This window comes from Triticum aestivum, chromosome 7B (genome assembly GCF_018294505.1).
Source record: "Triticum aestivum cultivar Chinese Spring chromosome 7B, IWGSC CS RefSeq v2.1, whole genome shotgun sequence".
NCBI lineage: Eukaryota > Viridiplantae > Streptophyta > Magnoliopsida > Poales > Poaceae > Triticum > Triticum aestivum.
Genome location: NC_057813.1, coordinates 156,291,219 through 156,307,442, shown reverse-complemented (window position 1 = coordinate 156,307,442; position 16,224 = coordinate 156,291,219). Strand labels below are relative to the sequence as shown.

Here is a 16,224-nt window from a genome sequence, read left to right as displayed (position 1 = left end):
GCCTTGCGTGACACCTGCAATGAACAATTGTAATCACATTTTAAATATAGTATTAATTAATATATGGAGAGGTGTTTAAAAAGAAGAATGGACGCACTGCTATGGAGAAAACGGGGAGAAGATCACCCACCTGGAATAGTGCTCTCATAAATGAGATAAGCTCAGTCAACGACGTGGGGACATGCAGTTGTTTTGCTGACATTGCGCATTTGATGAGGTGGATAAGTTGAATGCTAGGATAAATAAGATAGTGGAGACAAACTTCTCAGGTATATAGGATTCACAAAACAGGTGTATAACGGCTCAATTATACAATCCAAACTGCTCCACACAACTGCGGCATAGCACATACCACCGAAGCATACCAGTTTCGGTCAGTGCAGCAGATGTTCACGGTACACATCTCAGATAAAAGTTTATATCCGAATTCATGGAGAAAACTAGCCCTAGAAACATAACTTACAACTCCTACCTCAAAGCAAAGCTATATCTGTATACATTTCTTTTGTACACATAAACAGGATACATGAATTATTAAAGAATGACCAATCTATAACATAAATCTGATTATGGAGTACCTAATAGTCGCGCCGACGAAAATCGGCAATACTGACACACAAGAGGCCCAACCAACACTTGTTTGCATTGACCTTAGAACAGCGAGTCAAGGTATGAGTAGTTATAGAGGCGGCCATACTGAAGTAGGCTGCCATAGGTCCTGTCCCAAACACCGACGAAGAGTGTGTCCGTGTCAGGGCTGAAAGACATGCCAGATATCTCACCAAAGAAATCCAGCTCTTGCCTCTTGTTATAATCACTTTTGACATCAAAGATGTGGACAAAGTCTGCTGGCTCCGCCATCGACAGGAACTGACCATCTGATGTGTAGCGAATAGATCTTATAGCACCAAGGTTACCCCTCAAGACATGGAGAGACTGCGAGAGATTTCTGGCATCCCAGACCCGGCATGTCCTGTCTTGATTGCCAGTGGCAAATGTCCGACCATCAGGGCTCCAAGCCGATGCAAATGAGAAATCCAAGTGACCTTTCATAGAATGAACAGTCTGTCCAGATCCAAACGTTTAATTTTTATACCTTCAGATGCATAGATAGATACTTGCAAAATGCTTTAAACCTAACAAATGTGAATGTTGATTTACCTTTCCTGAATTAGCATCAATAAGCAAAGCATCTGGATCATCCCCGACAACGAGAACAAGCTTCCCATCAGGGCTCAAAGACGTGTGCTGCGCCAATAGAAGGATCAGTCACTGAAACTATACTGTAAATTCAAGAGCTATCCTAAATGCTACGAGTGAAAGACAAGAAATTAATTTTATCCACATAATAAAAGAAGATGTGGAGAAAAACAAAGTGATGGTTTAGCAGTTGACACTGAAATGGGCAGATGTATAGTTGAATTCCAGGGTCAAGCACCATCTTCTATAGGGTCAAGGCTATGGCATGGGCCTTACGGTGGCGGTCAGCCAGAAGAGCCAGTAAGGGAAGGAGCACATTCGGCACCAAGACTTAAGAGATAAGCATTATCAATATTTAATTATTTCCTTTAATTTAGTGTTCTGATTGGATTAGATTTCGTCGACTATACTTTGGTTGCCTCGACTGTTGGCAGACTCTAGGTTTGACCCGTCAGTTCAGAAGATTTAATTTATACATATCAAGTTTGGTTTAGGAAACCATTTCATGAAGACAAAAATGCTGGAGCTTGTTAGAAATGATAATATAGAAGTATTGCTCTAGATGAAGTACAGAATACCAAAAAACGTAAATGGCAATGTGAATAACAGAACTTACATTCACTGGCCAACCAAAGCGGAAATGCTTACATAACTGGTATCTTTCCATATCATATTCTCGTACACCGGAGTCGTTAATAGATGCAATGAAGTGAACAGCACCACTGAAGACATTACGGACCAGAGAAAAAACATCAATATTAATTTCACTTTCAAAAGAATTCTTGGCAGCAGTTATTGATATGAGCTCGTTCCCAACATTCTAATGAAAGAAGTTTCCAGGGAAGAGTAATCTTGTGGCTACAGTCCAGCTAGTTTCTTAATCTTTTGTCCTGCACCACTGATGAAAGAATGTTCCGCAAAATTGAATCTTTGACAGCCGAGCATAACATTTACCTAGAGGTGTTGAATATCTCCACTGCATTGGTGATTGCATTATCATCATATGTTGTCCTGCAGCAAAAGCTTATTCCTTCTTGGTCCAGGTTCTGCATCACATTGACCAAGGTTAACATCAGAAAACTATCGCTCACAAATATATTTCAGCATACTCAAGCTCGAAATAAATGTAATATGTAGTTACTTGTCCACAGAATTTGTAACTGAACAGCGTCAATTTAACTGAATAGGAGGTGCACTAGCAACCAGGCGAGAAAATAGCTAACAGCACATTCGCACACATCTCCACCAGCAAAGAGAGGCAATGGAACCTTGTCATGTTTCCGTAAGAAAAATGGAACCTCATCATATGTTACAATCTAATACTAAGAGAGTGGGTTCATATATATACTCCCTCCGATCCAAAATAAGTGTCGCAGTTTTGAACTCAGGTTAGTTCAAAACTGCGACACTTGTTATGGATCGGAGGTAGTAACAAATAGGAGACAGTGACAAATTTAAGGGAACTATAAAGATAAATGCCTGCAGACAATTCGTATCCACAGAACGCAAGCCATCGGATCAGCAACAGGGGCATTGCAGTCAAGCAGGACCTTCAGATTGCATGAGGAGGTTCTGTCAGGTGTCTGCAGCTTCACGAGAACTATGCACAAGGGGGAAAAGCCAGTGCAGAGGACGTGAAGCAAGTGAACAGGGGGAGGGGCGCGGACACACTAAGGTGACAAAGGTGCTACCGATGGCAGTTGGACACATGAAAGATGGGCTGATAGGGCAGGGAAATTGTAGGGTGGGTGAGTGAGGCAGGAGAAACACCGGTGATGGTCACTGGTAGGGTACTATGGAATGGGCAGGGTAAGATGATTGTCGCGGCAAGATGCAGCTACCCACAAGTTTGGGTTCTCCCAGTCAATTGCGAGATAGAACTCCCAAAAAAATTTACGGTCAGTGCAAAAACAAAGTGATACAGTGATCCTACCTTGCATATTAGCTCTCCCTGGAAACCACCAGCTACTAGCAAATTATCCTTGACTGCCAGCGTACTAACTTGAGTCTGAGAAAACCCTTCTAATAAACTTCCTGGATGTTTCTGCAATGAAATAATGAAATATCATTAATAGAGGTAGAGCAACACATGAAAGTGCAATGAAAATTTAGTAACTATAGACACTACCTCACTTGGTGCAATATGCCCTTCGACATTCATAATTTCTGTGTCCACACCACTCAATGCTGACCAGTGTAGCACCGAGTAATGTGATATTAGGTAGGCATCATGCTTAGATGTAGCCCATACTAAATTTCTCAGCTGCAGCCATAGATCAGCTCGATTAATTTCTTATTTAACATCAATGTATCAGAAGAAAAATAAAGGAGCATCAACTAAAACTGTCAACAAGCAGCCTCCACATTTTTTTTAACCAACTGAAACAAAATTACATGCAGAATCATGAAACAGAGAAGTCTTTGAACAGGTTAAACCATTATTTGAATAACTTTCCTCAAATAATAATAAGCAGGGTGGTTAATAGACCAATGTAACCAAGCCAGAACCCAAAATTCCATGGGAGTTCTCGGTGGACTTTATTTTCACACAGTCGATCCATCTAGGCATAGAAAATACAATCATAGGCACAATAAGATACATTAATAATCAAAGATACTCTAGGCACCCCTTCAATTAATTGTTTTTAAATGCATCTATCTGCAATAAGAGGCAGGCATGGTCATAAAGATGGCTATCAGGCGCCACCGTGCCACTGACAGGTAGCAGGTAGGACTGTTCCCCCTTCCCTAGTACTGCTATCTGTTAGAAGAAGGTAAGCCCCTGAAGAACTACAGAATTGACCCGTTCTAGCGAACTACTAACAGAAATAGGTATTGTACAAGCACAAATGTAGAGTTATGAGCAATATTGGTAGACACAAACATTGCACATACATCATAAGTGATAATAGTGAACTGAAGAGAAGTTGAGAGCAGGTTGGCTATGATTTAAGAAGTTTCTCGATAGCCTCTCCACAGCCATCTAAATGGTAAGTAAATAATTACAGAGGCAAATATAGATCGAATTTCTGATCACTGGGCACTTGTTGTGTAATACAGTACTTAGGTATAAATGTTACATTGTTACAGCATAATTTCGTGTATGAACATTTAGATAAAACTGCGGACACGTTGCAATTGAACAAATGCACCATTTCATCTTTTGAAAAAGTATCTAGTGTCTGATAGTTTAAATGTTCAAATAAGAATTTCTCTGGTAATACTTTTATAACAAACCATCTTTATTGAAATGCAGGATTTATATGTTACTCCCTCCGTCCCATAATATAAGAGTGTTTTTTGTCAAAAACGCTCTTATATTATGGGGCGGAGGGAGTACTTACTAAACAAGGACGTATAGGAACTCACCTGAAAGTGTAGAATAGTAGATTTTACTGATCTAGTATTTCGCCTGAACTCATAATATGTTCCGTCTTTCTCAGTAGATTTGCATGCCTGTTTTACAGAAGTGCCACTCACAATGTCAGAATATTTTCTCCCACACAAATTAACTTATTTGAAAGGTATACCTTCATTGCTGTTTCTGCAGAATTAGGTATGTTCTCGTAGTTTTTGTACTGTAATAATCTTGTCTCCCTGTATCCTTCTCTGGTAAGTTCCAAGCGATCCCATGGTATTCCTTGAATGTCTTTTCCACGTCTTGCTTCTTCAGATGATGTGTCGGATGCCTTATTCTAAAGCAACAATTATTTCTTTTAGAGCATTCCAGTGACTATACAAGCAATGGGAATAGTCAAACAAAAGCTTTATTTAGTCATCCAGATACAAACTGAATCATATGTATCTTAGCTCTGGTGGCTCAAAATATATATAAGAACTTAAAGGTAAAAACTACTGGATTGTTTTTCCTACCTCATTGGACTGCACTGATATGTACCATAACAAATTTTATGAAAGTTCAGCAAGCGAAGAGAGAAAAGATAGGAAAAGGCCGTTAAGAACTACACCCAAGTTATACAAGAAGGGGACCATGGAAAATGTATAGGGCAACTGAATGCAAAATGAGGCTTCAAGGTTGTGTAGGCTTGTAGCTATCCTTTGAAAGTCTGGTGTCACACTATTTCCAAACTTAACATAGCAGTAAGTCAACAATTTCAACTGCCTAGTTATCCCTTCACTGCTTAATTAATATGCCTCACAAGTCAACAACCTGAGTAAATTAGCTAAAGAATACTGTAAAGCCTACAGAATCAAATTAACAAAAATCAACAGACAGATACACACCGCTTCGGCATCCTCATCATCCTCCTCATCAGAGTCGTCCCTAGCCTCCGGCCCTAGGTAATCTTCACCATCCATGTCATCTACCGGATCATCCATGTCGTAATCATCCTCCATGTCCTCAACATTGTGCTCCTGATAATGAGACATGTCTCAGGCCTGCAAGCGTGACAGCGGTAATCAACAAGACATGAAACATAAACGGACAACCCTCGCCAGAAACTTTCTAGAGCAGTTCCACAATAGTTCTATAATTCAACACATCAATTTCATAACCCCGTATTAAGATTCGGTTGCTCGCATCAAAAGAAAACGTTAGAAAAAAATAGAATATACAAAGCAAGCTAGGTCTTCGTTACCAAGAAGAGAAAATCCGCGGGGGTGGATCTCCACGCCAGGCCAATCGGGCAGAGGGGGGTGGGAGGGGGAGAAGAATTCGGCGTGGCGCGCTTTAGGACGAGGCCTGGAGGCGCGACCGTGGGCGTAGGGGAAGGGGTGACACGGCGGCGCCGGGTTTGGGAATTAGGCGGTGCGAAAGCTCGAGACGGCGCCGATACCCGAGAGGAGAGGTCTGGCTGATACAGACAGAACTGAACGTTTTTTCTTTTCCTTTCCGAGGGACGTTTTTGTTTTATATTTCTAAAACAACCAGGATTTGGAAATTGTTCTATTCTATTTCGAATTCATATGCCCATATTTGTATTTGATCGTGTCTTTGCACCGTATTAAATGGGAGTACTTAAGATCATCTACAGCAGTATATGACAAATCGACACGCTCGGACGTTTCCGCGAGTAATGACGAGACACTTCTCAAATTAACACAACTGCATCCACACACCTCATACTAAATACTCAAATCCATACAAAAGCATGGAAATTTAAAAACCTAAGTACTACGTAGCTACTCCTCGTCGAAGATGTCGGCAATCTCTGTGCCCCGGCTGTGGGTACATGGGTGGCAGCTATAGCTCCGGCTCTCCACTCCAGCCTCCTCCTTCTCTATCTCCGCGTCAAGTTCGGCGAAGAGCACATCGGACGCCGTCTGCTCCTGCCGGAGGAACTGCGGATTGGCCTCCACATAGGCCTCATCCTGGATGGACTTCAGGATGGCCTGCTGCTCCGCCATCTCCGCGGCTTGGGCGACGGCGAACTCCGCCTCCGCCTCTTCCTTGGTGAACCGTGGAGCAGGCTGCTCCGCCTCCTCATCCACCGGATCCGCCACTTCCTCCTTCGGATCTGCCACCTTCATCGGCTCCGGTAGCTGCTCTTCCACCCCCTCCTCCGGCTCCTGCTCCTCTTCCTCCTCCTGCTTCGACGAGTTCGAAGGCAGACTGATAGTAATGCGGGCGGCGCACCTTGCCTGGATCTCCTCCGCGATCTGCCTCCGGCGCTCCAGCGTCAGCATAGCGTACGTCGTGATCTTGCGCCAGACCATGGCGATGTCAGAGAGCGGGGGAGAGGAGGCAGACGGGTGGCGGCGCAGAGGAGGAGGAGGTGGATGGGCTAGGGTTGTGGGATGACGGGCAGGTTAAATAGCCGATTTGGCCTCGGCCGGCGAGCCAAAGCGGCGCCACGAGGTGTTCACACCGCGGCGATGGAGGAGACGTCTGCCGGACGCCGGGTTTCCGGGGGTTTCCGCGTGGGACCCCATTGTCAATCCTACGTGGCGGGAGAACCCTGGCGTCCCCCATATCCGCCCCATATTTGGGCTGGATATGTGGGGTGTCGGTCAGCCCGGGCATTTGAGACCCGTTCGAGGCGCCGGTCTGGGTTAGATTTTCGTGACCAGTTAGTGATCGGGCGGGCTGCCCGGGCGTTTGAGGCCGGTTTGGGGCACCGCGGCTGTAGATGCTCTAACTGCATGTCATTTTGCGTGGTATATCATTCTCAAAATTTACCCAATAACAATGCATTGAATGCGACCTGAGTGTTAAGCTCAGATGGTTAGGTTCCTTGTGGCGAAACCAACTCACCAGGGTTCAAAGTCCTAGACTTGACATTGGTGCTTGAATTTTTTTGAACTTTTTCCAGACCTTTCGGCGATGTTCCTTCAATGGAAGGAGACGTTCCCATCGACTACGAAGACGTCTATGATGACTTCATCAATCTGCGTTCATTGATAGGGATGAGTACATGTGCGAATGTATGAGCATATGCGTCTGCACTATATTAAAAATGCATGAAACAAAATTGATCGTTCATTGGATGACTTGGGCTCCCATTCAAGTCCAGGCGTTGTCTTGGCTGGCTGTTGTCAACCGTTGCTGGATGGCTAGCCGGTTGGCTTGACGTGGCCTCCCCCACGAGTAATATTGCTCCTTCTTTGATAAGGTATTAGAAAACATGCATCACCTTGTGATTGGATGCCCTTTCTCGCGCCAAATTTGCCATGAGGTTTTCACTTGGTGTCGGTCGACGGCATCGCCCGCATGTTCGACGACCCCCTTTGTGGTCTGGTGGGCATATTCGTGCTCCCACACGCCAACCTCCCTCTGCTAAGGCTTATCCTTGATCATCATGATCATTGCCTGGCACATATGAAAGGACCGCAACGCATGTATCTTCGACAAATCTTGGCCCACGGGTTTGATCCAAGTTCTAGCAAGAAGAGGAATGCCACTCTTCAAAAGAGTACAACCCCTCAAAAGGTTGTATTTGTGGGTGGCACAAGTATAAAGGAAAAGGCAAGGGTAATGATATGGTTGTGAATGGGAACCCCACTAGGGGCAAGTCCACTCCCAACAAGGCAAAATAAATCATGCCTCTATCCTATGTGCTTTGTAAGTCAAATGATTGAGATGCTTACTCAAAGTTTATTGGTCCCCACAATGCTTTCCTCTATTAATCTACTAGATGACCCGTTGCGTCATTGGCGCAAAGACCAGCTGCAGCCTGGTCTGCAAATGATTATGTTTGAACTGCATTTGTATTTCCCTCGACCATTAGCATTTTCCATTGCTTTCCACTACAAAAAAAGACACATTCGTGACATTTTGGGCCGAACAATTTTTTTTCCTATCATGCTTATGACACTTCTATGACGATAATTGTGACAAAACCCAGTATCATCATAGATGTGGTGGGCTCCTACTTCTATGACAAAAAATCATGACAGAAAATGGGCTTTTCGTCCTGGGCGAGCTGGAGACGCATCTGCATGCCATTCTTTGGGCCGTCCATGACGGAAAAAACCATGGTAGAAGCGAGGGCGAGGAAAATATCGGGGAGTTCCCGGTTACGGTGGGTGGTCGGAGCCGAGCGATACACGGAGGGATTGCACGTTTCTCTCATACACGTACGCACATGGGTACGAGGCGTTGGGCTCTAACTGAACCCGAGCGAGGCATTCATCTATGAACCCGAGCGATTGCACTGGTTACGCGTTACTGAACCCGAGCGATTGATCGATCCCTAGTTGTTAACTGAACCCAATCGAGCGATTCCTTCGCTACTACTACTAACTGAAGCCGATCGAACATGTTGCCTCTTGATGAACAGTGAGCTGTTGGGGGTTGGATGAGCAGTTCCTGGTGGGGGTTGGATGAACAGGGCCCCGTGGTAGTAGATCGAGCTCATTGCCGCTTGATGAACAGGACCCCGATCAAGCCGGTTGGGGTGGATGAACAGGCCCTCGTGGAGGGTTGGTTGAACAGTAGCTGGTGGAGGGCTAGATGAATAGTAGCCCATGAAGGGGTGGTTGAACAGTAGCCGGTGGAGGCTGGATGAACAGGAGCCCGTGGATGAACAGTAGCTGGTGGAGGCAGGAGGGAGACGCCGTGGATGAACAGCCGCAGGTGGAGGCTGGAGGAGGTCGACGGTGCATGAACACTAGACCATGGAGGCTGGAGCGAGGCAGTAGACGGTGGATGAACAGTAGCCCGTGGAGTCCCGTTTTACGGTACACCACACCCCTCCCGATGAACAGGACCCCCGTTTCGACCGTAGGAGGTCAAAGAGAAGTCTGTTTCCTCTGTTTTGCGGTACACCACACCCATCCCGATCAACAGGAGCCTGTTTCGACCGTAGGAGGTCGAAGAGAAGTCAGTTTCCTCCGTTTTGCGGTACGCCAGACCCCTCCCGGTGAACAGGATCCCGTTTTGACCGTAGGTGGTCGAACAGAAGGCCGTTTCCTCTATTCTGCGGTAGGCCTCGTTTTGGTTGTTCCGTCCAAGCCGGTTGGCTCCCAATGAACACGACACATTCTGTTGCCTCCCGATGAACACGATGACGCAGTTTCTCCGTTCTGACCCAACTAGTTGGCTATGATGAACAGGACGCCGTCGCTACTCTCTGCTGCCTCTCCATGTACATGAGTCCTAGTCATACGTATGCGCAAGTAGGTGTTCGAGACCTCGCCCATATGTATGTATGTGGTCGTATTTACTTTCTTGCACCCTTGTTGTAAGTGCGTGTACACGATATTGACGGGACTGCGTGACATACTACGTCTGCGCCTCTACTACGATACGCGCCCTTCCTTACTCGGCCATGGTTCATCGCTGCAGCCTGCAGACAGATCGATCGACCAATATGTACGTACACGTTCGCGACCAGAATGACAATGCTACGTACGCTTCGACCATGTGTGTCCTGACTCTCAGGGAGGATAAGAAGGCACTTCCTTGCGTGCGAAGTTATTGCTGGTGGGTCCCAGCTATCAAGGGGAGAATCATTTTTTTGCCCATAATATGGGCGCACTTCCTTGCATGCGAAGATGTAGCTGGTGGGTCCCAGCAGCCAGGGGGAAATGTTTTTTTCGCATAATATGGTGGCCTGTCCAGTGGATCTCTGCTGTCAGGTAGAGGAATAATTATTTTACGCGTAATAAGGTTGCACTTCCTTGCTGCGGCTGTGGACCCAGCTGTCAGCCTCTCCACGTACAATACTTTTCCGATGGAAGTCATTCCTTGACCACATTGACCACGCCACGCCGAGAGCACTGAGGCGATGGACGACGGCGAGGCCTAGGAAGGGGACGACGTAGAGCCGGGGAAGACACGACAGTGGATGCCCACGCGGAGAGGAGTATGAGGGTTGACTGGTTCGGCTGTCGTCGCCACAGAATAATAGGGGTTGTGGGAGAGTAGAGGGATGGCCTGGCCAGAGGTTGGAATAGAGTGGGGCGATGAGGCCTATGCGGCAGCAGAGCTGACCACGAGAGGAAGGAGTAGGCGACACGACCGGCGCTGGTTTGGGCGGCTGGAGCAAGAAGACCAGAGGTTGAAGAAGTACTACGGCTGTTGGATGGACATCGTACGATCACTGGAGCTAGAATCGTTCATATTAACTAAGTTGGCAAAGCCCTCCGTCCGCGTTAAGTTAGTAGACCCACAAGTTAGCCTCCCACCATGATGGGTCCCAGCTAGTAAGGGGAGTATTCATTTTTTGGGGTTGACCACGCCGCGCCGAGCGCATCCAAGGTGGTGGACGACAACGAGGCCCCTGACAACAATGAGCCGAAGGTGGGAAGACACAGGATTGGAGTCGCACACAGAGAGGTGTACGAGGGTTAACTAGTTCTGGTGTGGCGTGGTTCGACAGTTGGTGGAGAAGAACAGGAGGTGTAGAGGGGTGGAGGAATGGCCTGGCCGGCGGTGGGGTAGCGCTTCACAGCAAGGCGTGCTAAGCAGAGCTGCTAGCAGCAGGAGGCAGGAGCAGGTGGTCCTGGCGGCGCTAGAGGAAGAAGACGAGAGATTGAAGATGGATTTTGGTCGTTGGAACGACTATCGATGTCAGAATCATTTGTTGACTAAGTTGACAACGACTTGCATTGGCTTCGACCTATTGGCCCACATTTCAGCCTCAAAAAATGTGGCACATATTCAACCCATTTTTTCAGAATTTATAGTCCATTTCATCTTTTCTTAGAATTATAGTCCATTTGCTGGGCTGGGTGAACAAATAATGTAGCGTCCATGTGGCCCATTTTTTTAAAACTACAACCCATTTTCACTTTCTCGAAATACACGAATTTGCTGGGCTGGCTGAACAAATAATGTAGCATCCATGCGGCCCATTTATTTTTTTTCCTAAAAAATTACAGCCCATTTGCACTTTATCGAAATAGACGATTTTGCTGGGGTGATTCAAATTATAATGTTGGGTTGGGCGCAACAATGTTATCAAAAAATAAACAGGGGCTGAGCATTTTGTATTAAATATATTGAAATAATAAGTGCTTTATTATTACATTGGTCCTTAAATCTTACCAAGCTTTTGTATACAATCACTAGGATTTTCGTTGCCTTAATGTAAAAAAATCCAGGACTTTATTGTTAAAAAATTATTTTTATAAGTTAATAAGACGTGGGATATTGTTTTCTTATATATGTAAGTATCTGCTAAATATATGATGACAATAACAATAATATATAATAACATATGAAATAATATAAATATATATAATATAGTTAGAAGGGAAACATAAGTTGGACCTGATGTTCCTATTCTTATATTGAAAAATAGAACAGACCTCTGTGTTTTCTTCAAATAGGAAAAATAAAATCTAGGATGGGAGGTCCATAAGCCGGTCGATACATGACAACCCTCAATAAAATACAAACCGGCAAGTCGTGGGCTGCGCATCTTAAAAAAGAAAGTCTAGACAGGGCAGCCCACAACCCAACTGATACTTGCTAGCCGACTAATAATAAATGATACCATCCAGCTCCCCGACTTTGTTGTAAATTTATCTCCTTTAGTAACTACGTTGAAGCACCTCAAAAAATGTAACTATGTTAACAAACCCATGGGCCCCAACGTCAATATAGCATTAGGAGGAAGTATTTTTTTTCAATGAGGCACTTGCTTGCGTACGACCATAGACCTGGTGGGTCCCGACTGTCCGCCTCTCCACATACAGTCCTCTCCAGATTCCTCTTGTTTGTTCAGCATGTTCACAACAGCAGATACCGGCGCCGCGGTGAGCACACAAAGGCGGAGGACGAGAACGAACCACCGGAGCCAGGGAAGGCATGCTACAGTAATGGTAGATGTTGTGCCTTATTTCTACCAAAACAACTAAACTAGCCCAGTGACCAAGTGACACTAGCTACCCGACCGCTGTTCCGCCTGGGTTCGATTCCACATGATGCAGTGAAAATATCTCCAAATCTTTTGCCTCTACCATTCTTGGCATGTGGGTCCCCATTGTCATCTACGCACACCACGTCCAACACTTGCCAAAACTTCATCCCTCATTTTCTCTATTTTTCGCACATTGGACATTGTGTGGGCATTTTGAAAATAGCATATCTTTTTGACTGTGCATCATATGAAGATGTGTTATGCATGAATGTTGATCAGCATGATGTAACTGGCTGGTAGTTCCATTTTCGGCCATGAATAGAACTTCCAAAATGATGTTATCCCTATTTGAAAAGGGCGTGTTAATATAAATGCTTTGCCTCTGAAACTTGAAGTTTCTTATTTGAAACTGAAACTTGCAGTTTCTTCTCTGAGAATCACATTGTCCGCACTTTTATATGAAATTACAATTTTTAAGTGCGAAAAATAGATCTCTAGAATTCATAAAATACTTCATATGCTCGATACTGCAAATCTTAAATTCAAAAGACATTCATATCTGAAAGTACTCTCAAAATACACAACACAAAACACAATTCACAACCTGCAAATACTAACAACCCTAAGCTCCTCCTGACAATTCACAACCTGCCCGACTATGGGGTTGGGGGGTAGTTCCCTCCTATTCCTCGGCGGCAGACATCCACCCCGTGAGACAATGTGAACGGCGAGGGAGAGGATGGCGGGGAAGCGTCGTCGGGCCAACTGCTTTTCTCCTCTTGTAGTTGGATTCGGTCGACGAAGACCCCACCGGCTCACTCTGGCATGGCACCCTCACAAAACGGTGCCCTATAGATGCTCGATCCTTCAATCTCTGGTGGATGCTCCATCTTGGATCGATACTCCCACCACCGCTGCCTCACGGTCGGATTCGTGATTTTTTTTGCTCCATGGCCCAGAGGAGCACTCTATGTACTCCCGCGCGACTCCCTTCGGGAGTATCGCCGCCATTTCGCTCTGTTGCAGATATTTGGCCATGGATGTCGCCGTCGCCGCTAATTGGTCCTTGTTGTTAAACCAAGACTGTATCTCCAACATCCTAGCTAGCATCACAGGGTCGCCGCCTGCGATCCTCACGTATCGATTGTACTCCTCCATCGATCTATTTCTCCACAGCACCTTCACTCGCCGGCGGTGGTTTTTGAATGGAAGAGGAGATGAGCAGCACTGGTTTTGGATTAAAACGGGAGAGGAGTGGCGCTGGTTCTGGATTGGAACAGGAGAGGAGGGGCGGTGGTTTTGAAATGGAAGAGGAGAGGAGGGGCAGTGGTTTTGAAATGGAAGAGGAGAGGAGCTACGCTGGATTTAGATTGGAAGAGGAGAGGAGCAGCGATGGTTTAAGAGGAGAGGAGCGGCGCTGGTCTTGGAAGTATTTTTTTTGTTTTGCGTATTTTGGGTCAAAGTTTGACCACGTACTGTATTTGAAGCAAAATGTGAATGCATGTCACCGAAAATTGTATTGTTTGGTTCGTATCTAAATGTACTTTCAAATTATATTATTTTTGCAACTTATAACATAGTGTACAAATAAAGAAAAATAGATTGGCACTTCTTTCAGAAAAGAGTACTCCTTAGAAAAGTGCCAATATAAGCTACTAGTATTTGGTTAGAGGATTTGCTGCCGAGAAAGATCCATCCACAGAGAGTGCCACACATCCCACTAGTGGTGGTGGAGGCCAATGCTTACATGGAGCATGGTTGGTTTCGGTAATTTTTACTTAGCACACCTCACACTCTGCACATATGCCGGTTCCGTCCGTACATTTGTGCAGTTCCACCAAAATGTAGCTAAATAACCATGTTTGCACAGATCATGAAAAACCGTGATTACATTATAGTGGCACTAGTTGATGAAACATACACTAATAAATAGAAGAAAATATTGCAATAGTATCTTAGTATGCCATGCTACGAGGGCGAGATGGGCCCTGCAACGCCTCATACGGTAGGCCTCATACTGGAAATCGACCCAATTCTCCCCGATACACCTTCTTCCAGTGATGAACATCAGTGTACAGCGGTAGTACAAGGAGGGGCCTTGAGACATTCCAGTCTCTATTTTTGTGCAGTCAACTAAAATTAAGCACCCCAGTTTGCAGAAACACTTAAACATTAAAAATGGGACTAGTTGATGAAACATATACTAACAAAGAGAAGCACTTTCTTTATCTACATTGGAAATGAAATGATAGAGAGGACACTCTCTCTATTTTAACTGTATTGTTACTTCATTTTATCAGTGGCACTAGGGTCGAGCAGGTGGTAAGCGAAGTGTACCATGCGTCGCAAGGAAGGAGGGCAGGGGTGCTTAGACTAGGATGCTGAAGCTGGTTCTTTCAGTCCCTATATCTTCCCCCCTGATGTTTCTGTGGTAGCATTTGGGTTGTAATCCAAACTTGGTCGAGCTGGTGTTGCGTCCCCCTACCTGCCTAGCTTATGTGGCGAACTTGTCTCTTGCTAGTAGTCAGTCCGTTCTAGTAGTAGTTGCATAACTGCCCGTTTACACTGAGATGTTGTCGGATAATGGTTCTCTATGGTTGGGTTTCTTTAATGAAATCGGAGGAAACCCCCTCTTTCAATATAAAAAAAATCAATGGCACTAGCGGTGCCAAAACATTGCCTCAAATTAATAGTGCCACTAGATTAAGGTGCAAAATAATAACATTATTGATTTATCATGGCAGTGCCAAAACAGTAGCACAAGAGCAGACTCAACATGCAGGATCTTTGGCAAACGGTCGGACCAAAAAGGAACATACCTCGTGATGGGAACCATATCTACAGTGAACACCATCATAGAAGGGATGACACCAGTCACCAACATGGACGATTCAATTCATGGGACCTTTTTGTAAAGTTCACCTAAAATGAAGCAATGCCCCATGAGCTAGCAGTTTCTTCTTCACTAGTTGCAATAAAATTGAGCAACATCAAGGTTGGTTGTGAAGCTTGTGGAATGTTCAACCATAATTTGGATATCATTTGTGCAGTTCAACTAAGATCAAGCATGAAATGTATATCTCTGTTTGCACAAAAAGGTGGAAAGGAGGGTGACTAACAAGTGATGAAACATACATCAAATGAAAAGAAGCATGTTCCTTACCTGAATGGCGATCCTACAAGGACAACAACAATTTCTAAAGCAGCATCATTGCTAGATATTAGTGTGGGCATTAGGATTAACTATGACAACAGTTAAATATGACATTACTTTAATGGTGCCATTGCTTCATTTTACCAGCAACATTACATTAATAGCTGCTAAAGAGTTGGTATTTGGGAACGGGAGAGTAGGCGGACCAGGACAGTTGCATTTCTAACAAAAAGAAGCAACTTATCTTAATGGGAAATTTAGCAGGACATGAAAAACAGTGCCATTGATTCATATTACTGGAGGCATTACATTGAAAACAACATTGGTTTAATGTGTCCTTACTTTTAATAGTGCGACTACTACATTTTACCAGTGGCTTTACATAAGAGGGGCTCGGGGCAACAAACATCAGAACAGGATATCTGGGTTGGTCCCATTTTTGTTCGGTATAGCCACCTTATACTGTGTGAGGCTAGCAAATCTAGTGTTGGACATACTCTGTTGACTTGTCCCCTAGTCCCCAATTTCTTTCCTTTTTCAATCAATAGATCGGTTTATATTGAGTTTGTATTGCGTTTCCCTTTATTTCCCTATTAGACC

The 16,224-nt window shown here is 44.8% G+C and overlaps 1 protein-coding gene across 1 annotated transcript; it reads right to left on the bottom strand.

The window, feature by feature from the left end:
- Positions 1-290: 290 nt before the first annotated feature.
- LOC123159503 (uncharacterized WD repeat-containing protein C2A9.03) lies at positions 291-6,032 on the bottom strand. Its single transcript, XM_044577341.1, has 10 exons — positions 5,802-6,032; positions 5,446-5,601; positions 4,731-4,895; positions 4,570-4,656; positions 3,329-3,463; positions 3,134-3,244; positions 2,155-2,246; positions 1,817-1,922; positions 1,162-1,248; positions 291-1,065 (listed from the first exon to the last, which is right to left on the bottom strand). The coding sequence occupies exons 2-10, from the start codon at positions 5,590-5,592 to the stop codon at positions 652-654; spliced, it is 1,344 nt and encodes a 447-aa protein (XP_044433276.1). The 5' UTR covers positions 5,593-5,601; positions 5,802-6,032; the 3' UTR covers positions 291-651.
- Positions 6,033-16,224: the final 10,192 nt, after the last annotated feature.